The sequence below is a fragment of the Myotis myotis genome, unplaced genomic scaffold (genome assembly GCF_014108235.1).
Source record: "Myotis myotis isolate mMyoMyo1 unplaced genomic scaffold, mMyoMyo1.p scaffold_m19_p_9, whole genome shotgun sequence".
NCBI classification, from domain to species: Eukaryota; Metazoa; Chordata; class Mammalia; order Chiroptera; family Vespertilionidae; genus Myotis; species Myotis myotis.
The window spans coordinates 10041596-10064879 of NW_023416401.1; the positions used below are offsets into that span (position 1 = coordinate 10041596).

A 23284-nucleotide genomic window follows, 5' to 3' on the forward strand; every position below is an offset into this window, starting at 1 on the left:
CGCTGGGCAGTGCCCAGGGGACCACCCGCCGTTCCCCGTACACAACCTTGTGCTGATGTCAGAGTCAGACTTGTCACCCCATGTGGGTTTCGTTTGGAATTCATAGCGATGGTGACATGTGAGTAAGGTTTCGTTTTTCAAGGTGTCTGAAGTAATTTTCAGCGGAAAAAGCTAATAAAATGTGAAGCCTGGCAGGGTGAGCTGGCATTTCTGGTTACATCCTTTCACGCCACCTTACCCACTCTTCCTGTTTTAACTGCGTGTGTTTATATTTAGACGCTGGAAGACAGCGGCTGTGAACGGTCCGACATGGTGCCTAAGTTTAGTGGGGAAGGAGGATGCGAGGAGATGGGGCGGGTTGGTGCCCAGGGACAGGACAACCTGGGTTCTCAGGACACGGCTCCGTGACCTTGGCAAGTTCCAGATCTCAACCCCACTCTGCACCAGTGTCTGCAGCTGTGAAATGGGGCAGATACAGTCTGACTCGTCAGATGGTTAGAATTCAGCGAGCTGATGAATGAAAATGCTCAGGATGAGGACTGGTACAGAGCAGCTGTTCAGTTAAGTGTCTAATACCGTGGTGGTGGGAGTGGTAACACTGATGGTCAGTCATAGGTGATGTTTATCACGGAGTCACAGGGCCCCCAAGAAAGATGTGCTGGGCCCTAACCGGTTTGGCTCAGTGGATGGAGCGTCGGCCTGCGGACTGAAGGGTCCCAGGTTCGATTCCGGTCAAGGGCATGTACGTTGGTTGTGGGCACGTCCCCAGTGGGAGGTGTGCAGGAGGCAGCTGATCGATGTTTCTCTCTCATCGATGTTTCTGGCTCTCTATTCCTCTCCCTTCCTCTCTGTAAAAAAATCAATAAAATTAAAAAAAAGAATATTTAAAAAATAAAGAAAGAAAGAAAAGAAAGGAAGAGAGAGAGAGAGAGAGAGAGAGAAGGAAGGAAGGAAGGAAGGAAGGAAGGAAGGAAGGAAGGAAGGAAGGAAGGAAGGGAGGAAGGAAGGAAGGGAGGAAGGAAGTTGTGCTGGAAGAAGAACCCAACACGGAGTGGGGTCCCTGTACAGGCCGCCCTCCAAGGACAGTCCGGGGCACGCGAATGTGTAAGGAAGGCAGCTTCACGCGGCTGGCAGGTTCCCCCGGCTGTTTTACAGGTCTTTGTAGAGGAGAATTATAGAGGCTGGGAGATGGTTGCCAGTCTATCTGGAGGGAACATAGCATCGACTCTATTATGTTTAAAATCACTCATTGTCCGATGCAGAAACCAGTGAGGAGCAGAGAGAGGTTTTGATCAAGGAAAGAAGCCCGGAAGTTGAAAGTGTGTTTAGAAGGGGGAGTTCCTTCAGTGTCAGTAGATGATTCTCAACCCTGGCTGCCCACATCCAGGCTCCCCGCAGGGGCTGAGCTCATCCGATGGGGCTCAGGTGCTGATACGTATTCACTCCCAGATGCTGTCTGTGTGAGGCAGAGAGAGAACTTCGCTGAAACCACCCGTGTGACCCAGGAAATGCACCTGGTCTTTGCCAGGAGCAGGGCCTTGGGAAGCGAGGGCCTCTTCTGTGAGGAAGCCTGCGGCTAGCGGCCCATCCTGGAGAGAGCCCGCCTCTGCCTCCTGTAGGACCGCAGGGGGCGCATTTAAAACCAAATGCTTTCTGAGCCTGCCTGGGGATCGATGGTGTGGGAAGCCAGAGGAGGGGCAGGTACGGCCAAAAGATGACAGAAATTAATTCAGTCCCCTCTATTCCCAGAACCAGAGAACACAACGCTGCAGGATCAATAGCCTGCTTAGGAAAGATGTCCTTTGTAGTTAAAAGGGGAATTAACTTCTTGAGAAAAGCAATACCAAGAGTCCTTAGAGTGATGGGATGTCTTTTCAGAAAGTGCCTTACACCTAGCGGCAGGGCGAGAAAGAGCAGGGGGAAGCCCTCGCACCCAGCAACTTCTCTGACTAGTCACCCTTGCCAGCTAATAACAGCTGTGCCCCACGTCACGTGTGCTGAGAGGGTATTGAGAACAGACGAATATAGGTGTAGGAACTAGTGAGAGTCTAGCTGAATTTAGTTTAAATTTCTAGTACCAATCTTTATTTAGGATATTGAAGATCTAGAGGGTGGGGTAAAAGTAGTTGTATAATTGTTCATTTGGAAAATAAGACTATAATTAATGAATACGAATACAAGGATAAGTTATGTTTTGCGTACTCACACTGTAAGCCTGCTTTTCCCCACCCTGGATTCCCTCTCTGGTTTGTTCTGCTTCCCCACTGGGTCCCTGGGCCCCTGAAGTTTTATTCCTTATGTCATTGCCCAGATGACCCGTCACGATTGGAGTTCATGTGAATGAACTCTAGCACAGCGGTCCAACGCCGAGATTTCTTTTCCCGTTTGCGTGCGATTGTTATTTTGACAGTTCCGTTCATTTGACATCCTTGTATTGGTAGAGCCCCTTGCTTTATTTCGCAGGGTATGTGTTCATGAAATGCCTAGAACGACTAAGATTCCCTCACGTGGAACTGGAAGGCTTTCGAGGTCAAATCTTTTATGATAGGGATTCCTTTTTTAGTATTCCCAGTGGTGTCACCTAACGACGGATTTCTCAGACTAAGTGATGGATGACTAGTTTGTGAGGCCATTTGTCAAAGACGTGGCTAGCTTGAACACTGGCCCCTAACAGCCTGGACCAAGAACACATGGGCTTGAGTGAGAGGCTAGATCCAGAGTGGCCGACACAAGAAAGGGGTGTGGGTGGATTCAGCAGAAGGGCAGTGGAGGCAGTCTCGAGCCCTGGTTAGTTTGTGTCCTGTCATTTGTAGTTTAATAACAACCCTTCGGCCCACCTTTTAAACGTCATAGAGGAAAATATTAAGAAAAACTGTGACTTCTACCACTTCGTGTTGTGTAATAGGTTGGAATTCCTCCACTAACTTGGGGAGGGAGGCCTGGGGTGGGGCGGGGCTGGGTGGAGGAGGACAAAGAGGGGGGAAATGGGGACATCTGTAATACTGCCAACAATACATTTAAAAAAAGGATAATAGTGTATTTTAAAAGTGTGTTTAGGAACTTTTCATTTCTCACACGCCAGCCAGGCTTGATGTGGAGGTCTGTTGTGTTTGTGTTTGATTTACTGTCTTCTCTCCCAAGTAGAGAATAAATGGCTCTGGAGTGTAACACGGTCTCACATTATTCTTACTTTAGACAAGTGAAGTGCAACAGTGCAGGCTGGGCGATCCCAGAGACGGGGGGATAGATCTTCATCTGAGCTCCCCCGGAGAGAAGTGTGCTGCCTCTTTCATTCGTTTGGGTTATCTGTCTGTCTGCTTCCCTCCCCCCCTCCCTTCTTTCCTTGTGATTCTTTAAAACTGCTTGTGAAATACACCATGTATTAGCCTGAGGGTGGTAGTTGAAATGGTTACACTCTAACACGGTTGTGTTAGGATGCTGGGTTACCATGACAACCTCCTCCTCTCAGAGGCGGCCGTGCGGTGCAGTGGTCCGGAGCATGGATGCTGGAGCCAGCTGCCAGAGGCTGAGTCTCATGCTGCCACTGCCTAGCTGTGTGGCCTCAGACAGGGCACCTACACTCTCTGAGTCTGTCTCCTCACCTGTCATGTGGCAATGATCACAATAGGACCTCATTCCTAGGACTGGTCTGTGACTCTGTTGTTGGGCACATGGAAAATGCCTGGCATGCGGAAGGTGCTGTATGAGTTAGCTATTATAATCTGGGTAAAGCATTCCATAATGGACTGTTCATCCAATTCAAACAGTATCTTTACATTGACATGTTAAAGGATTTCAAATGTGTCTTCACACGTTTTTACGAGGTCTACAGCATGCAAAGAATGGCCCATCTAAGTAGTTAAGATCTTCCTCAACATATCTCTGTTTTTACATTAGGACAATTTTTTTTAGCAGTTTTAGGTTTACAGCAAGATTGAAAGGGAGGCACAGAGAGTTCCCACATACTCCGGCCTCATACAAATAGCCTCTCTCAGTGTCCACATCCCCCTGTCCGAACAGTACGTTGGTTACAATTGATCAGCCCACATTAACACCTCATAGTCACCCAAAGTCTGCAGTTTACATCGGGTTTATACTTGGTGTACGTTCATGTCCTTATACATTTGTCTCATACATAATGACATGTGCCCATCACTATGGGTCATCACAGCCCTGAACGTCCTCTGTGCTTCATCTCTCCCCTGGCAACCACTGGTCTGCTGACTGACTCCACAGTTTTGCCTTTTCCGGGTGCCATGTAGTTGGAATCATACAGTCTGTCGCCCCTGCTTGTCTGCCAGGGGGTGGGCTTGGGGCGCCCCGGGCTTCTTCCTGCGACGCCAGCACATCCGAGAGGAGAAGCCTCTCTGGGAACGCAAGGAAGGGAAGGGCTGGACCCATGGCGCTACCTGCCCCGCACTCCACATGGCGGCTTATAAATAGAACTCGGCTCTCCAGGGGCCGCCGTGGAACTGGAGTGGGAACATGATCCTTGGATATTACATGCGCTGAGTACTCAGCTCCTACGCGGTCAGAGCTTTAATTTCTTTTTTCCGAGTAGACCCTTAGGACTCTGACCACTGTCAATCAAGTTGTTTCCAGTGACCATGACAGCCTGCCCGATGGTTTGAATTCTGAGCTGTGCCTGCGCGCACAGCCCTTCCCGAGGGAGGGTGAGGGGGGTCGGACATCAGTGTCTGACGGCAGAGGACTCGGGGACACTGGTCCACCTCCCACAGGCCTGGAACCCAGGGCCTGCAGGACCCTCACCCAGGCACCCCCCTCCAGGTGCCAGGATGTGTCTCCTTGAGGCTGGGCTTTCTTGTTGGCAGGGTCCATAGGATCTCGTGCTTGGAGCGTTCTGGCCCAGCCCCTGCTCACAGCAGAAGTGCCCTTTAGTGACTCCCGCCTTGGGAGGAAGCATTTGACTTTAGAGTCACTGTGGCCGTGGGCTCCGTCCCAGCCTCGGGGTGCCTTACCGTAATTTCGTGTATCCCTCTCCCCTAACTCAGCCTCCATCCTAACCTCTCTCTGGCCCCCAGCCTTACTCTTTCCCCTACAGAATCCAAAGTTGTTTCCCCAGTCTTATCTGCCCCCCCCCCCCCCACTGACTTGACCTAACTTCCCCACTCTAAAAAGGTTTTGATACCATTTTGTATTCATAGAGTTCTGTCTGTGTATCCTTAATTTCGGCGTTATTTCTTTTTCAGATTTTTTAAAGATGGTATCATCCCACTAAAGTATTTTCATTCTTTTTTTTTTTAGCGTTGCATCCAAGATTCTTTTTCATTATTCTGCCTAGCCTGTCGCCTAGTTATTAACTCTGTCCATGGTCCTGACACAAACATTTTGGTTGAACAAATTCTCAATTAAAAATCCTTGGTGTCCCCATCCTCTAGCTTAGTTAAAAACACAACGGTAGTAGGTGATCTGGGTTGTGAGAGGGTGTTGAAAATATAATTAGAGGCTAGGCAGGCACAGACAGGCAAGAAACAGTAGATTGATGATCCCATTAGGGAACCGAATGTATTCTACTGACACACCCAAATTTTCGGATGCTTTGTCACTGGAGGAGGAAACGGCGGAGGGACTTAATGGTGTGTGCAGAGAGGGCATCCTTCCTACTGGGTCTGAGCCACACTGCCCCTCCCTCTTGTTTGGAGACCGCGCTGTGGGTAGGGGCTTCAGCGTGAATGGTCCCCCACTCTCTGTCCTCTCTCGGGAGTGCCCCGTTCAGGGAAGTAGAGTTTGCCTGTCTGAGGCGTGGGACCCCTGTGCTCGGGCCCCTTCTCCTGGGAAGGCCCCAGAGACTGGCACAGGGCAGAGACCACCACGGCCGATTTGTGGGCAGTAAATTGCACACCAGACCCTGGGCTCAGCTGTATGGACCACTCTATGTGAGTCTCTGTGCTAGCCATTGCTGGGCTGTCCTCTTGACACACGCCAGGTGCTGGCCGGCCCATCCAAGCCCCTGCCTCTGAGATGGACCACCATGAGCTTCTGTTCTGGAGGGGAGACCAGTCAAGTTGTATGGTGAATGCTGTGAAGGTAGGTGGTGAGGGAAGGGCTTCCGAAGTGACGTTTCAGTGAGGAAGCTGAGGACACCTGGTTCGTGTCTGTCTCTTCGACGAGGCCAGGTTTGTTAGGGGAGTTCACTCAGGGGTGCTTTATTATTCAGCAAAGGGTATAAGGATGATAGGGATGTCACAGCCCAGCCCAGATGGAAATCGCGCAGCAGACGGGAGCCCATGTTCGCGTGTGGGCTGGGGTCGCATTGGGCATGTCACCTGGCTTTCCAACTTGCAGGTTTGGCTTCTTTAAAATGGGAAGAGCTATGAATCCCAAGCAAGAGACACATGGCTAAGGGTTTTGTACACCATTCGACCAGGATGTAAATAGGTGATTAATTACATTGAAAAACAGTCAACGACGAGCCTCCTTAAGGCAGAAGATGATTGAGTAGCAGGAACTGAGTTGTGAGATCAAGGAAGAGAAGATCGGTGAGCTGGGCTAGCTTCAGGCCCCTGCAAAGTCAGAAAGAATAAAGAAAGAAGCCCCGGGGGTCCTGCCAGAATGGGGAGGGGAGATGCCACTGTGGTTTGATGGGACATTTTTGCAGGAGAAGGGGTTTAGAGCAATTAGATCTTGCCTCCTGGGTGTCACAGATGGGGATGCCGTGTGAACCGGGAGTACCTGTACGTGCAGGTGCTGCTGGCTGAGTCTTTCCTGGAAGCTGGCGATGGCTGGGCTCCTTACGCAGAATTCTGTTTCCTGCCTGAGGCACAGACCTTCAAGGGGCTGTTCCTGTTTGGGGTAGTGGTACCTTCCTGACAGCAGCCTGAGCCAAGCTGGATATGAAATTCCTGGGCACAGGAGAAAAGCAGTTTGATCTCAGTTGCCAGCTAAGTCATGTATTGGGCTGAATGGATGGAGTCACACATGGGTGTGTGTGGTGTGTGTGTGTGTGTGTGTGTGTGTATGTATATATATATATATTACAGGCCTGGTGCACGACATTCGTGTACGGGGGCGGGCGGCTCCCCTTAGCCTGGCCTGCGCCCTCTTGCAGTCCAGGACCCCTTGGGGGATGTCCACCTAGGGGTCCTTAGTGCTGCCGCAGAGGTGGGAGAGGTTCCTGCCACGCCACTGCACTCGCCAGCCATGAGCCTGGCTTCTGGCTGAATCACCAAGGGGCAGCTCCTGTGTTGAGCGTCTGCCCCCTGGTGGTCAGTGTGCTTCATAGCGACCGGTCGTTTTGCTGTTCGGTTGATTTGCATATTAGCCTTTTATTATATAGGATAAAATTTTTATTTTATTGATTATTTTAGAGAGAGAGAAAAACACACACATTGATTTGTTGCTCCACCCATTTATGCATTCCTTGACTGCTTCTTGTATGTGCCCTGAACAGAGATTGAACCTGTGACCTTGGTGTATTGGGACGACGCTCCAACCAGCTGAGCCACCTGGCCAGGGCTGGGTTATGTTTTTGAAGGACGTTGGGTAGAATTCCTTCCTTATAAATATCTTCCCCACAGCCAGCCCAAAATAACCAAAACTTGTGAAATTGACATCAACATAAGAGCACATCCTGGGCTCATCCATTAATTTTAGGTTAAACATACAGACTTTAGGCAGAACTCCACACATTTGGGTGTGACTCTGCGATCCAGTCCTCCTTGTTGCAGGTAGAGAGACTTAAGGTGAGACTCGGGCCTGTGGCAGAGGCCTGTGCTCAGCTTGTCAGCTGCCTGGCCGCCTGGGATGGCCGCGTGTCTGCACAGTTCTCTCAGGAATGGACTTTGAAGGCATTGAGAAGAGAGATGGCACCTGTCATGGTCCCCAGGGTCCCGAGAACGTTAAATAAAATTAAGATAACAAAGTAGACGAGGATTGGAAATACAGGCATCCACAGCAGACACTGATGACAACAGCGACATCCTGGAAATACAAGAGGTCTCAGAAAGCTGCTGCTTATTCCGTTCTCCAATTAACAGGTCTCGGGTTCTAAGTACATTTTCAGTCAATTGGTTGTATAGCCAGTTGTGCAAGATCCACTTTTTTTTTTCCATTTTCATCTGTTCAACAGAGTCTATCATTCACCTGTATTCACTCAGGCCCCTCCCCATTGATGATGGTTTGTGTGAGTACGGACCACACAGCTCTTTGCTGACCTTGAAGAGTGGCTGAAGGTTAAGGCTTCCTCAGCCCAGTTAGCTCACCTGCATCTCCCCGGTGCTCCCAGCTCCTTTCTGTCTTTCTCATCCATCTCCAGTTAACATCAACCCCAGGGCACCACTTTCCCAGCTTCTTGGCCATTGGCCCAGCCCTCTGTGCGGATAAACTGCAGCCTACCTGTGTGGGTTATTAGCCAGGTGAGGTGGTGGCTGCTCTGCTCATTCTCCTATAACCCGCTCTGCCCAGCAAGCCACGGGGCTGGTGTGAAGAGTTTTCGGCTGGTGCCAGGAGCCCTGAGTTCTAAACCCACCTTCCCACGTCTCAGTTTCTTCATCTGGAAAAGAGGGGCTGGTTGATCCCTAAGAAGCTGCTAGTCCAACTGTATATATTGAGGATCTATTTTGTGCCAAGCACTGGAGATGGAAAGTGAAGTGTTTGCCTCCTGGCAGTGCGCGTGTGAACTGGAGGCAGATGGCTGAGTGTAGCCCTTACAAGCAACTCACCTCCCAACCCGTGGCCCAAACATTTGTTCTCAACTCTCTGCTTGACCATCTATGTTCCTTGAACCTCATCGCCTGCTCTTTCCATCACTCATCTGTCTTCCTGCTGTTTTAAAGGGATAAATATAGATACATTTCTATCTGACATAGAGTTCTTTCTACCTTCCATTTAGTCCGACTGAAATCCCTCTTATTGTAATTGATAGCTGTTTATCTCATTTCTGGGAAACTTGAGGCGAGACCTGCCCGGTGGCGAATGGCTGCCCTTTGTGATACATACATACGGACAGAAGTGTTCAAAACTGTCCGCTGGCACGCTAGGCTCAGCTACCAGGGGAGAAGAAAGGATCCTTGTTCTTGAAAATATGGTAACTTACCCAGCAGCACAAGGTGGGCCTATTACAGAAATAAGGGTGAGACTATGCATCTGTACGTTCTCAGGGGAGATTTATCTGTACATGGCGGTGACCTAAGGGGCGTTGCATCCAGAGAGAGCCTGGCCGAGTGACCGGCGGGCTGCGCCCCTTCCTGTGTGTCATAAAGAAGGGTGTGTGTCATTCGCAAGCCCTTTCAGAACTCCTTTCCTGCTCCCACTTTGCCGATCCTGTCCCTTACCTTCGTCCCTAAGAGACAGAGATGCTCCCGGTCGGGCTCAGGCCGCAGGCAGCAGCGCCTTCCATGGCCAGCACCTGACCAGTGCTTTCCCTTCCAGAGACGAGAAGAACCAGTCCATCATCGTCAGCGGGGAGTCCGGAGCCGGCAAGACGGTGTCCGCCAAGTACGCCATGCGCTATTTCGCCACGGTGGGCGGCTCAGCCAGTGACACCAACATCGAAGAGAAGGTCCTGGCATCCAGTCCCATCATGGAGGTAAAGCCTTCCAGCGCCCTTGGCCTTCCTGGTTGGAGTCCCTTCCGCCGGCAGCAGGACTGCTGGGTGCCCACCTTGGGTGGCTGCTCACAAGAACCCTTGGGAGCACCCCAGGCGGTCAGCATTCACGTCTCTCACCGAGAGCCTGCTGTCCACTGCCGAGGGAGAAATCGCTTCCATTATTTTGGCTACTGTGACTAATGCTCCTGTGACCGTGGGCACGCGAGCATCTCCCTGAGTTCCTGTTCTGGGAATGATTTTTAAATGGCAGTGATCTAAATTCTGTCTTCAGTATCCGTTATGGCCTGGGTAGGTGAGTGGATGGCTGGGCAGGCAGGGTGCTGTAGCATGGGAGACATGTGAGTGCAATATGCTCCCCAAATACACAGATGGGGTTCAGTTGCTAAGGTCTAAAGGAGGAAGGAGTGTGTACATGAACCAGCCTAATCTTGCATGATGTCGTGCAAATAAATGCTACAGTCATTTGGGCTCAAAACATTAAATTTCTGCCTTGTAGAGTTGGGACTTGGGAAATTGTGTAAGTCCCGAAGGCTCATTCTGTCAAATGTAGAATTTTACCATCCTTGAGCTGTTATTAAGTGTTAGACTAATACGAGATCCTGGATATGAACTTGGGCAGGAAGAACTCTGGGTGGGGTCAGAGTGTCGCCAACTTGTCATAAGTCTAGAGTCTAGCCGGGTCCTTGTGTCCAGGGAGCCCAGTGGCTCCTCAGAGGGTCATGGCCAAGCCAGGCCCGTCTTAATCAGGGGGCAGCCGACTGCTGATGGCTCTGCCCCTCCCGGGGAAGGAGTGCTCCTCCCCACGAAGCAGCGGGCTATGGTTCTGTCTTCATCTCATGATGTCTACAGCCCAGCGACGGCAGCGCCTCCGGGGGAGACTGGGAGAGAGCGGGTGTGAGGAGGCCGAGTTCCCCTGGGGCTGCGCCAAGTGGCAGTTGTTCGAATTAAAAGTGATTCGAGGACGGATTGGCCTGATTCGGTGTCAGCGCAGAGCTCTCTGACCCCGTTCTGTGTAAGAGCTTATCAGCAGCCCGGCAGCGACTCGCTCACAGTCAGCACTGATTAAAGGGCCGTTGGTAATCAGGAGACAGCTAGAGTCGGGGCAGAACCCCAGCTCAGGCCAACGGGGTCCCGTGGCTTGTTGGGGTGACGAGTCTGCTGGCATACAACTGTGGGAGCCTCAGAGGGTACCTACCCCCCCCCAAAAAAAAATCCTGGGAGAAAGAAAGGAGGCCAGGGTTTCAGTTAGGGAAATGGATAGAAACTAAGACCAGTTACTATGCACATTCTCAGGGCTTGAATTTTCTTTTCAAAGATAAAAAAACAAGAAAGCCTATAACTATTCACCTGTATAAGAATCTGCCTCAACATCCCTTGCTGATCCCATCTCCTCTTGGCTTCTCTCATGTGTCCACATACTCTACCCACTTCACACGTGTCCGTGCTCTCACATGCCCCTGCCCCTTTGCCCACGCTGTATTTATAGTCAGAACCCCGTCCTCCCCTGGGGGTAAAAGTCTGTCGCCCTCTAACATCCACTTCATTAGACACGTGAAGCTGCTTTCAGTCTGCAGGGCCCAGCTAATGGCTCCCTTCCTTCTGTTTCCATGCTGCACAGGAGGTACCTGGTTATTGAATAATCTCAGTTACGTTGAAATGACACGTTCCAGTCCACTTTTATTTTACTCCATATGTGTGCATGCAAATAAGAAGCCTATTCCGTGATGTTCCCCATGCATGGAGCCACATGCTATCCACCATCTCGTGAATGCTTGCCACTCAACGTCTTTTTATTTATCCATGAATCATGCTCCAATGTACTTTGTTGAACAGCTTTATGGTATCCATTGTATGACTGTTCCACATTTTATGTGTCTCTTCCCCCTATTGGTGGACATTTAGGTTATATATTTGTATTGCCACATGCAGCCTCTAGGTACTGTCTAGAAGTAGCGGTGATGAGTTGTTAGGGGCATGGGTGTTCAGTTTTATTGATGTGCCCAGATGGTTGTCCCCATTTACATTGAACCAGCCGTGTGCGAGTCTCCTTTTCTGTACAGCCTCATCCTCATTTCATAGTCTCAAAGCCCTTGGTTACTGCCACTCTGGTCTGTCCGTTTAGCCTGCCGCTCCCTGATTACTGCTGAGGCCGTGTGTCTTTTTCTGATGTTCATCAGTCATGTGAGTTTCTTCTGTAATTTCCTGCTTCTATCATTTGCTCCTTTTCCAAGTTTTAACTACTTGCATCGTATCCGCCTCTTTTGTTGGACTCTGGACTCAGTGATGGTCAAAGCTTGGATTTGTATCATTCATAGCAATTGGACTGGCTTCCCTCCTGCATCAACATGTTTCCTAGGTCAGTCACCAGAAAAACCCAGCCTGGGTTTAAAAGCCAGAGAATGACATGCAAGTTCTTCACACACACAGACATTGAAAGTTCTTCATTCCCACAGTAGGGATTATGGGTTTGGTAGTAATAATACGACCTCTTCCCTGTGTGGGTACCATTTTATACTTTAAAAGCACGTGTAGATCCATCCTGTCACTCCCTGACGCAGCCTGGTGAGGTAAAGCGGGCGTGTCCCTCAGCGGCGATCCCCAGACGTCGGGCAAGCCCTCCTCGTCTTGCACATCTTTCGTTTGTTTGTTCTGAACAGGCCATCGGAAATGCCAAAACCACCCGCAATGACAACAGCAGCCGCTTTGGGAAGTATATTCAGATTGGCTTTGACAAGAGGTACCACATCATCGGGGCCAACATGAGGACCTACCTGCTGGAGAAGTCCAGGGTGGTCTTCCAGGTGAGGGGGCGACGGGGCGCGTTCTGTATGTTTCCCCCCATGGACGCTGAGACTTGCTCCCCGACCCCACGCCCTGCATCCGAAGAGCAACTCACCCTCTGAGCCTGGAATGGGAGACGCTTGTTCTTTTGGTTTTATTTCTCTCCTTCCATCGTTAAGTATGCATTCAAGTGCTGTAGGCATCATGCCTGGAAAACATGGTACCAGTTATTTCCCAGTGAGTATTGTTTTCAGATTCAGTCAACACACACATACTGAGTGCCTGTTAGGTGCGAGCCGGTGCTCGACCCTGAAGGGGCCGTGAGGAAGGAGTCCTCCGTGGGTTTCAGCGGCATGGCCAGGGGATGCCACACGGCGTCTATGGGGCTGAGCTCTCCCGGGAACCTTCCTACTTGGCAGGTTATAAAAAAGGCAAAAACCAACCCAGTTTTCTTTTCAAATTAATGGGGTTCCCGCTTCTCCCCAGACTCGGTTCCTCATTTCTGTGCTCGCCTTCCGTTCCCTTCTTCCCACTGCTCTTCGGCTTCTTGATGGCCCCCTCTGCCTCCTCCCGGCCTCTGGTGGAGGTCAGTCGGCTCCCAGCAGGAGAACGGGCCTCCTCCAGCTCCTTTCGATGTCCCATCCCGGGACCGAGACGCTGGTCTGTGCCCGGGTGTGAGCCGGCCGCACACTCTCCCCCGGCGAATGGCTTCCTGCCCTGGCATTTCAGCCGCCTCCAGAGGGGACATCAAAAGAGGCCTCAGGTGTTCGTGTCTCGTGGCACCCGTCTCCGTGCTGACTCTTGGCAATGGCTTCACGATCTCCTTAGCCAGCTTGGTCGTTTTTCTTTCCCTGTGTTGCTGAGGCTGCTTCTCCACCTCCCAGGTTTGACTAGACAGCCCCACGGTCTTCGTTTCCCTGCAGCCAAGCACACAGCCCGCTGCACGGGGTGCGGGTAAGGTGCTGCCCAGGCTCTGCCAGACTCCCCTCAGCACCCGGGAGCTTTCCTCCCCCCGGCTCCCTTCATTCGGGCCTCCCCCCCCCCCCCAACAACCTGATGCCAACACCAGTGCCAACTTAGGGCAGGTCTGGCCCGAATGTGCCCTCAGCCCTGCCTCACTCAGGGACCTTTCCTGCTGCCCAGCCTGGCGGTGGGCCAGAGCGGGCTCTTCCTCAGCCCCAGGCCTCCCGAGGAGACAGGAGCCCACAGCGGGAGGTGTGTCTATGCAGCTGGAGCCGGCAGCACGGCTGGCTGAGTGGGTGCTGATGGCGGACACGCCGTGTGCGGAATAGCAATGATGTTCATAGAAGGGAAAGGAAATAACGTTTTCATTTCAGAGGGGAAACCCCCTGGGTTGGAAGAAGGCCCCACTTGAGTGGCTGGAAGATCGGAGGTGGGGTTGAGGGGCAGGTGTGGAGAAGTCTTGACCTCTGACACCGGAGCACCCTGGGGTTAGGATGGGGAGGGGGCGCTCCTGGGGGTGACCAGCCTAAAACTGCTGACCTTTGTCCTCCTCCAGGCAGACGACGAGAGGAACTACCACATCTTCTACCAGCTCTGCGCGGCGGCCAGCCTCCCGGAACTGAAGGAGCTCGCCCTGAGTGAGTGCACCACGTCGCCGCCCTGGTGGTGGTGGTGGGGGCTGCGCTGCAGGTGCATGCACCTTCAGTTGCCTCCACGTAGGCCTCACAGGAGGTGCTCTGAAAGGCGAGCCTACAGGGAAATGAGACCTGGTGCTTTCACCAAGCCTTTGGCACGCTCGCTCTGTGCCAGAGCCCTCAGCGCGGTGAGATGTGAGGGGGCTGAGCATGTCCCTGCACAGAGGCCTGAAGTGCCTTCCTCCATAGGCTCTCCCTTTGCTGAGCCTGTGGTGAGTTCAGGGTCCACGTTTTCCTCTCCCGTTGGAGCGCCTCCAGGCACCAGCGTGTGAGCGGCTCCTCCAGGGAGCCCTCCTTCCTACCCTACGCCTGGCTTAGGCGCTCGTTCCTGGGCAGAGGTGTCGCCTGATGCTTCCGGCTCAGGCTGTGTGAGGCGGGGGCTGGGGACTGAGCTGTTTGCTTCCTAGCTGGGCCTGGCACTGTGGGCTTGACCGGCGGAGGCACTGGCAAAGCTCAGTGGCGTGGAGCACGGGGTGCAAAGTGGGAAATGGGGAGCGGCCAGGAGGGAGAGGTGAGCAGGGCCATTTAAGGGGCTGACGGGTGAGGTGAGGAATGGCAGCAGGAAGCTGGGACGGAGAGGTGGGGAAGGACAGGCCCGAGTGTGGGACAGGGGAGGCCACTTCATGAAGAAAGGCCCAGCAGGCTCTTCGAGGGCCTTTGACCTCTGCCTTGAGGGCAGCGGGGCAGGAGGGGTCTCTGTGCGCTTTAACGGAGAGCGCGTTGCTGGCTGTTCCAGGCACGGGGCAGAAGCAGGAGACTGGCTAAGCTTTTGCAACAGGCCTCAGCCAGCAGGCGCTGAAGGTTAGACCCAGTCAGAGTGGAGGAAGGAGGGAGACTCAGAAGTGGCTAGGAGGTCAAACTGGAAAGTCGTGTTGAGGAAGGACTGGGGCGTCTAGGCATGTTCCACTGATGCGTGCTCCACGGCACATGCTCAGAGGAGGAGGAAAACCAGCCAATGTCGACATCAGACGTTATACACATGGAGATACTAAGTCCCAGGCAGGGTTGTACCACCCAAAGGTGCTACATAGAGTGTGGGAAACGTGAGTGCTTTTCGGGGTGGTTTGGATCATGTGTGTTTGTGGCCTTAAATGCTAGCTTCCTGGCCCCACAGTGCAAATGCTCCCGGGCGGTGTCCGTTACTCCTTCTGCCAAGGCAGGCTCTGAGCTCTAGTACCGAGCCTGGCCCTCACCTGCCGCCCCGGCTGCCCCCAAGGCCGGACTGAAGAGGAATGAAGTGGGGGGCTGAGAGCAAACAGCGAGGGTCCCAGCCTTGTCCATGTGCCCAGTGGCTCAAGGGTGCTTCAACTTAGTAAAACAAATGAACCAAAGATGCATGTCCCCTTGGGCATATCGCTGCCCCTCCTTTATCAGACAAGATGCTCAGGCGAAGGTCGTTGAAGGTCATGGGAGCCTGGGATTCTAGGTGTGCGCACATCTTACCTGCCTGTGTGGATTAGGCCCCTTTTAGAAACAAGTCTTGGGCAAATTCTACTCCGGGGTGAATGGCCCTGCCTCGCTCATCTTGTCCCTTCCCCTGATCGCCACAGAACCGTTTTACACAAACATGACACCTCATCCTGGCTGTGGGTGTCATTGTCTGTCTTTCCTTATTTAAGTTTTCTCTCCACTTGCCATTGTCAGGTCAGATAATGTGGGAGAGGGTTCCATGTGGACTGGGGATGTCACCGGGTCTGGGGTGGCTTACTAAGGGAGCAGGACTCCCCACGCATCACTGTCTGCGGGTAAACTGGGGGTGAAGCTCTCCTCCCTCAGTGCTTCCCCCCATCCCCATGTCTGATGCCTCGCTCCTTCCTTCCACAGCCTGTGCCGAGGACTTTTTCTACACGTCCCAGGGAGGAGACACGTCCATCGAGGGCGTGGACGACGCGGAGGACTTTGAGAAGACTCGACAAGCCTTCACGCTCCTTGGTAAGGAGCTTGGGGGGAGCGGGGGAGGCCGGCAGGGTTCCTTTCATGGGGAGGAGAAAAGCATGGCCACTCCCACTTGGCTTGTCCACCCTCGTCAGCGGACGGGGAGGCCTCTTGTCCTCAGCGAGTCTTTCCTCGCTCTTCTCCCGCCCCAGCTTTCAGGTGTCCACACTTCTTGTTGACCTGTCCTCAAAGTGGGAACTTGAGGGTGCACTGCTCTCTGGGCTAAATGAGCAAAGGTTTCCATCCTGGCAGGACACGTGTTTACTCCCACGAACATAGGTGTCACTGACTTATTTTTAGTCTGATAAATGATTGCCTTAAAATTAATTGCAGCTGGGGAGGAATATGTGGGAACAACTGTATTATTTCCTCAACAGTGTGGTAGGCTGACTGGTGTTCATTGCATTATTCCGTAACTTTTATTTTGCTTCTGAAATATTTTGCAATTTAAGGAGACGGGATAATGCCTGACAGCGAAGTGAACATTGTAAGAGATTATCCATGTCTTTGGCAACTTAGTCACGTACACAAATGTGACAGGGCGTTTGCTGCCACAGTGGCTCGGGGAAGGCGTGCGTGCCTGTCCCTGCGAGGGAGCATATGGCGTGGGGGGCAGCAGCGGCTCCCTGGCCGCCCGGCCGTCGCGGCTCTCCCGGGCGTTTCTCCTCCCCCTCCCCCGTCGGCACTTTGGATGGGTGCCGCAGATGTTTGTGGGAGATTGTGTTGGGAGGAAAATGGCGGCAGATAAACGACCATTCTTATTAAACTCATCACGACACCCATGAAGCGTGTGGTGGAAATCTGAGTCCAAAATGAGCCTGCAGATTGCTGCCCCTCCTTTGCTCCTGGAGACGGGAAGACGGTGCCGTGACCCCTCTGGTCTGATCACGACGGTCAGAGCGGAGGCACGCCCGTTCAGTCGGGGAGCCCGGTGCCCTCGGAGCTGTGCTGTGAGTGGCAATTACTTGGTGAGGAGCTGGAATCGTTTTAGGAGTCACTGCCCCAGAAAGGCAAATCAAACCTTTAAAAAAAAAAACACGAAAAGGCCCTTAAAAAGGTGAAATGCCCTTTCTATCCTGCTGTGGAGATTGAGTGTCATTTGTTCTTTTTTCCCCCAGGAGTGAGAGAGTCCCACCAGATAAGCATTTTTAAGATAATCGCTTCCATCCTGCACCTGGGAAACGTGGAGATTCAGGCCGAGCGCCAGGATGACTCCTGTAGCGTATCAGTAAGTCGCATGCCAGCGCGGAGGCAGATGTCCGCAGCTCCCCCTGTTCTCGCAGTTCCCCACGACCGAAACGCGTCTGTGCGTTTAGAGGGCACGCGTAGGTTATTTATTCTTCCCAGAAATGGTTTCTGGTCCCTTGCTGATAGTGTTTTGAAAGAACAAATCCTTTTCCAAATCAGCTGCCATCAAATGTCTATCACGGAGGGCAGGGAATGTAGTGGCTCTTCAGTACATTTAATTGACTTTCGAGAGAGGGAGAGAGAGCTAGACAGACAGGCATTGGGTTGGTGCCTTCACTGGTTGATTCTTATATGTGCCCTGACCGGGGAGTGTACCCACCGTCTTGGCGTATGGGGACAGCACTCTAACCGACCGAGCCCATGGGCCGGACCTCAATATTTTTGATGGTTTGGTTTGCAAGTGCCCTGAGGTCCCTGGAATGCTACCCATGTGATCAGCCCATGAGTGCGAGGAGCTCCCGCCTGCAGACCATTCTGGAAGGCTGTGAAGGCGTGTTAGGCTCCACACTCATGACCGTCTGCAAGGAGCTTCACAAGCTAATTGGGGAGATAGGACAGCTGACCACACTTGCCGAGATCCTGAGAGCAGGGGCGGGATATTGAGACATCCGTGTGACGGCATTGCACACTGCAAGGCGCTTGATACACACTCACGATGACTGTTACTTTCCTGGTGCCCAGCGTGGTACCCGATGTGCGGCCATAACAACATGTCTATTGGGCCGCTGGTGGAGCGGGTGCCGGAGCAGAACGGACAGCCCCGTGCTGTGCTCACAGGTATCTCGTTGGGCTGTGCTGACAAGACCGATGTCCTGCCGTGACTCAGTGACTCTGTGTGGGGTCATCACAGGCCTCTCCTAGGCCCAGCTGTCGCCAAGTCCTGGGAGGTGCCAAGTGTGAGGAGGGGGCAGGACCCCTGACAGACAGAGGTCTGGGTACCACGTGGCACAGCAGGCCCTTGCCCTTGGAGGTACCTGCAAGTCGGAGGCTTCTGAGCGCAGGCCCATGGTCTGGCGCAGTGGTTGGCAAACTCATTAGTCAACAGAGCAAATATCAACAGGACAACGATTGAAATTTCTTTTGAGAGCCAGATTTTTTAAACTTAAACTATATAGGTAGGTACATTGTTATTAACTTAATTAGGGTACTCCTAAGGCTTAGGAAGAGCCACACTCAAGGGGCCAAAGAGCCACATGTGGCTCGCGAGCCGCAGCTTGCCGACCATGGGTCTGGCGAGTCTTGGATTATTCTCCAACTAGAGGCCATGGAGAGAACTTATTGAGCTGAGACCTGGGAGTCAGGACCGCCAGGGTTCAAATCCTGGATCTGACTCTTACTGATCGTTCCTTAACCTTCCTGGTCTCTTCCTCGTCTGCAAAGGGGGTGATGCACCTGCCTTACCACAGGGCCCACGGTTCAGTTCTCAACGACCATCATCATGTGGTTAGAGCCAGAGTGGACCCCAGGGGCATCCTCCTCATTTCACAGGCCCAGAGGGAGGACGCTCCTTTCTAAGGTCACAAAGCCAAGTCCAGGCCCAGCCAGCGAACTTCCCCTGCACACTGCCCATTCCTGGGCCTGGGCCGCCTTCCCCTGGCCTCACGGCCCCCGCTGGTGCCTGGCACAGTGCTGGCACGCAGCGTGTGCCCGAGAAACGCCTCACCAAGAGGATGCAGGGAGGGTCCCCTCTCAGATGCGTTGTGGTCTATTCCGCGGGGTGGGGGGTGGGCCTCCCAGGGAAACGCTGCCATCCATGCGCAGTGTGCCTTCTGCTCGCTGGCTTTCATCTTTAATTACAGCAGGAACCGTGGTCCTCGACCACCAGAGCTGCCTGGGAGATGCAGCCGCTTGCAGTGACTTGGACGCCAGAGGCGATTTGCTTTTTTGAATTTGGCCACATCGGCCCAAAAACCTAATCTGCGATCTGTGCTGCTGGCTCTGGTTAATGGATTTAGCATCATTTAATTAAGCCTAAATGTAATTGCATGATGTTACATCAGCTTCAGTTAGCACCTGTAATCAACAGTCAGCAGAGGGTCACGCAGGGGGAGCCACCCCCCCCCCCCCCCCCCCGTGGTGGGTGGGAACCCATCCCGTCCCAGGTGATGCTCGGCATTTTCTCCACCGTGTGCCCCTGGGAGCTGCCGGGGAGGGGAGGGACCTGAGGGCAGGCGTGGGCGGCGACGTGGCTGTAGCAGGCCGTCTGCATGTCGGAATCCAGCTGCCGTGCTGTGCCCGGCAATGAAGAATTTCTTGGAAATAGGTCCGATGAGTAAGTCGGACACTTGCCCCCTCAGAACCTGTTGCCTGCCAGGCAGCCCCCAGGCACCTCCCTTTGCCACGGATGGCTTTCTGTTTGGGGGAGGGAGCGAGCAGATGGGGGGTCCGTGCAGAGTGGCCATGGCAACCCCACTTGCTGAGAGAGTGAAAAGACGGGGCTCTCCACACCCACCAGCCCACGCCGATTCGCGAGGCTGGGTGAGGCGCTCTGGGCCACATCCGAGAAAGGAGGAGGATTGGGTTAGAATGACCATTCCCAAGGTGTTTTCCTGGGAACCTTAATCCTAGCCAGTGGTCGGCAAACTCATTAGTCAACAGAGCCAAATATCAACAGGACAACGATTGAAATTTCTTTTGAGAGCCAAATTTTTTAAACTTAAACTATGTAGGTAGGTACATTGTTATTAACTTAATGAGGGTACTCCTAAGGCTTAGGAAGAGCCACATTCAAGGGGCCAAAGAGCCGCATGTGGCTCACGACCACTGTGGTTGGCATACTGCGGCTCGAGAGCCACATGCAGCTCTTTGTACCTACCTATATACCTATATACAATGTACCTACCTATATAGTTTAAGTTTAAAAAAATTGGCTCTCAAAAGAAATTTCAATCGTTGTACTGTTGATATTTGGCTCTGTTGACTAATGAGTTTGCCGACCACTGGCTCTAGGCCAGTGACTAGGCCAGTGATGGCGAACCTTTTGAGCTCGGCATGTCAGCATTTTGAAAAACCCTAACTTAACTCTGGTGCCGTGTCACATTTAGAAATATTTGATCTTTGCAACCATAGTAAAACAAAGACTTATATTTTTGATATTTATTTTATATATTTAAATGCCATTTAACAAAGAAAAATCAACCAAAAAAATGAGTTCGTGTGTCACCTCTGACACGCGTGTCATAGGTTCGCCATCACTGCTCTAGGCCATTTCGTGGGAAAGCGAGGGCTCTTTGGGTTCTAAGCGTCCAGGAAGTGCGTGGTGCAGGGTCTGCCTCTTGGTGCTTACAGGTTCACAAACCAGCACAGCTGTGTTCGACCTGATGTCACCACCCCCCTTTTGTTAAAAGCCAATTAACTATTGTAACTACTGCTCCATAGAACATGCTTTGGGCCTTAATGATTTGGGGAGGTTCTCTCCTCCTCTGGCATTCTGTTGCTTTGTAATTGTGTTTATTCCGTTTAGATTTTAAATATCCCTAGGAGAAACAGCACAGCCTGGGGATGGAGTGTTGAGAGGGAAGTGGTAGCCCTCATGCAAAGCCTGCTAGTCAGCCTCGTCCGAAAAGGAGTTCCACCAGCAATGCAGGGCCATTAGGAGGCGGCCGGCATGTTTTCACGGCCGCCCTTTCATGGCTAGGCGGTCACTTCCCGTGTGGAGTGAGGTGGGGGATGAATAATGGGGCACCTCTGAGGAAAAGCGGGGTTTCCGGGGGTCCCCGAGTGCCCAAGAAACATGCACCTTGGGTGAAATGAGACAAGTTCCTGTGGGACATCTGGTTTCAGTGACTCAGAGGCCGGTGGTGTGGTTGGGGCTGGGGGAAGGGAGGGTCGGGATAAAGTGCAGCCAACGGAGCAGCTGGGTTCTCTGGGTCACTGGGCCCTGGGCTCCTGGGTGAGACCTTGCACTGCTGCAGGGCTGGGCTTCTCGGGGTGGGGGGTGGGGGGAAGGGACTTAGGCTGGAGGAAGTCCTGTTTTCCCAGCTCTCAGCTTGTGACGTTAGCAGGCCGTGTTCCGGGTGATATTTCAGGTCAAAACCAGTCCCATACTTTAGCCACTTGTCCAGCTTCCCGCCTGGATTCACTTTCCCCTGAGCTTTAAGACTGTAAAGTTCAGTGGCATGTGATTTAGTGGCCCTGGCGCTACGATGAGAGAACATCTGCTTGGAAGACCGGACAGGTGCCGTCCGTGCAGGCTCGGCTTGGGGCTCGCTGCTGGCACGGCGCTGAGACCCGTGCCAGTGCCGCTCAGAGCCTCGCTGGTCAGTGCGGATTCTTTCTGGCTGAGGGCAGGCCCTGCGCATGGAGCTCTGCAGGTGGCACGGCCTCCCCTGGGTCCTGCTGGCCCCCAGCTCCTCACTCCTAATGGTTTACCCGCTCGCTGCAGTCGGGGTGTCCTCTCAACCAGTCCCTCTGCAGCCAGCTGGCGGTGGAGGAGGGGACAGGAAAGGGGGGAGTTTTGTTGGCTAACGCCCTGATCATTTGGTCAGTGGCAGGGGTCATGATCAGCTTGAATGACACTCTTCGGGCCCTAGCTGTCCTCTCCACTTAGCGGAGTGTTGGTGAGACTGGAGCATTGGGGCCCATGCTCCCCTGGGCAGGGGGGAGAGGGCACGCAGGGGTGCTTGTCCGCCACGCCCCTCCGGAACCCCATCCCCGCCCTGACCCCACCCCTGTGCATCTTCCAGCCGCAGGATGAGCACCTCAGCGCCTTCTGCCGCCTGCTGGGGGTGGAGCACAGCCAGATGGAGCACTGGCTGTGCCACCGCAAGCTGGTCACCACGGCGGAGACCTACGTGAAGACCATGTCCCTGCAGCAGGTGGTCAACGCCCGCAACGCGCTGGCCAAGCACATCTACGCGCAGCTGTTCGGCTGGATCGTGGAGCAGGTCAACAAGGCGCTGCACACCGCCCTCAAGCAGCACTCCTTCATCGGCGTCCTAGACATCTACGGGTGGGTGTCGCCCGCGCCTGCCCTGGCCTCCCGGGGCCGGGTGTCTTCCTGCTGGAGCTTTATGGCCGCCCGGCCTGGAGACCCCCAGGCCGTTCTCAGTGGGGGAGTGTGAAGTGGGGGGTGGCGTTTCTGGTTGTCACGGTGACTGGGGTGGCCCGAGGCCAGCGCGCCAGGTGTCCCACAGTATGGAGGACAGTCCTGAGGGGGAGCAGAGCCTGTCCTAACACCAGTAGCTCCCCGACTGGGAACCCTGTAGATACGTTTCTACAACCAGGAAACAGCCAGAGGGGGAAGTGTCTCACCCAACTCAGCCTGGAAGTTACTGTGAACTTAAATCCAGGTTTCGTGTCTTCAGTTTATTTCATTTACATCTACCACCCGACTTCCTTCCCCAGGTCACCAGTCACGGTGGTCATGTTGATGCCGTGATCGTGCCCAGCACCGGGCAGGTCTGGGCTGTGTGTTCATTCTGGGAGGTTTCTCTTCCCATCAGAATTCTAACCCGGTGGGAAGGGCCGTTGTTACTCACAGCAGCCTGTTCTGCAGGGAGAGGCACAGCAGACGTGTGGTGGCAAGGCCTGGGGAGACGCGTGGATTCCTTGCTGCCACAGCTCGCTGGGTGACTGCAGATGACAGCCCGTCTGCGCTGTAGTCCTCGTAGCGTGGCATGAAGTTTTGAGCCAGTCTGAGGTTCTTTCTGGTCCCCGTGGAATTGTGGGAAGGGAGATGTGCTGGGTCGCACCCCCCATTCACCCCGTGCACTTCTATGATCCGGGCCCTGCCCCCTCTGAGCTAGTAACAGAAAGTCCTCGGGGGTCTTCATATCGTAGGAGCCACGGCTTCTGTCTTAACATAGAAACTCGGACCCACAGAGCAGAGCGGCGTGAGGACAGCGATGCTCTCGTGGAAACGGCTGCTCTGGGGGCTGATCGGCCAGACCCCCCTGACGCTGAGGCCGTAGTTAAGGAGCGTCTCCTCTCAAAGTGGCCACTTCCCCGCCCACCCGGCCCTCGTGGCACCTCCTCTGCTCTGTCCATCCTTGGGTTTCACATCCAGCCTCGCCGCGTGCAGTGGAGATAACGGCAGAAGGACGCGGCTTTCTGGCGTCGCAGAGGCCTGTGCACAGGCCACGCCACACAGGAG

General features: G+C 53.4%; 1 protein-coding gene across 1 annotated transcript in view; it reads left to right on the forward strand.

The window, feature by feature from the left end:
- The window catches only part of MYO5B (myosin VB), a 197725-nt gene that overhangs the window by 100377 nt on the left and 74064 nt on the right, over positions 1–23284 (forward strand). The window contains exons 5-10 of the mRNA XM_036323412.1: positions 9391–9547; positions 12226–12369; positions 13869–13950; positions 15832–15939; positions 17061–17170; positions 21876–22141. Of these exons, the coding sequence (XP_036179305.1) occupies positions 9391–9547; positions 12226–12369; positions 13869–13950; positions 15832–15939; positions 17061–17170; positions 21876–22141 (867 nt within the window). The remainder of the gene's footprint in view (positions 1–9390; positions 9548–12225; positions 12370–13868; positions 13951–15831; positions 15940–17060; positions 17171–21875; positions 22142–23284) is intronic.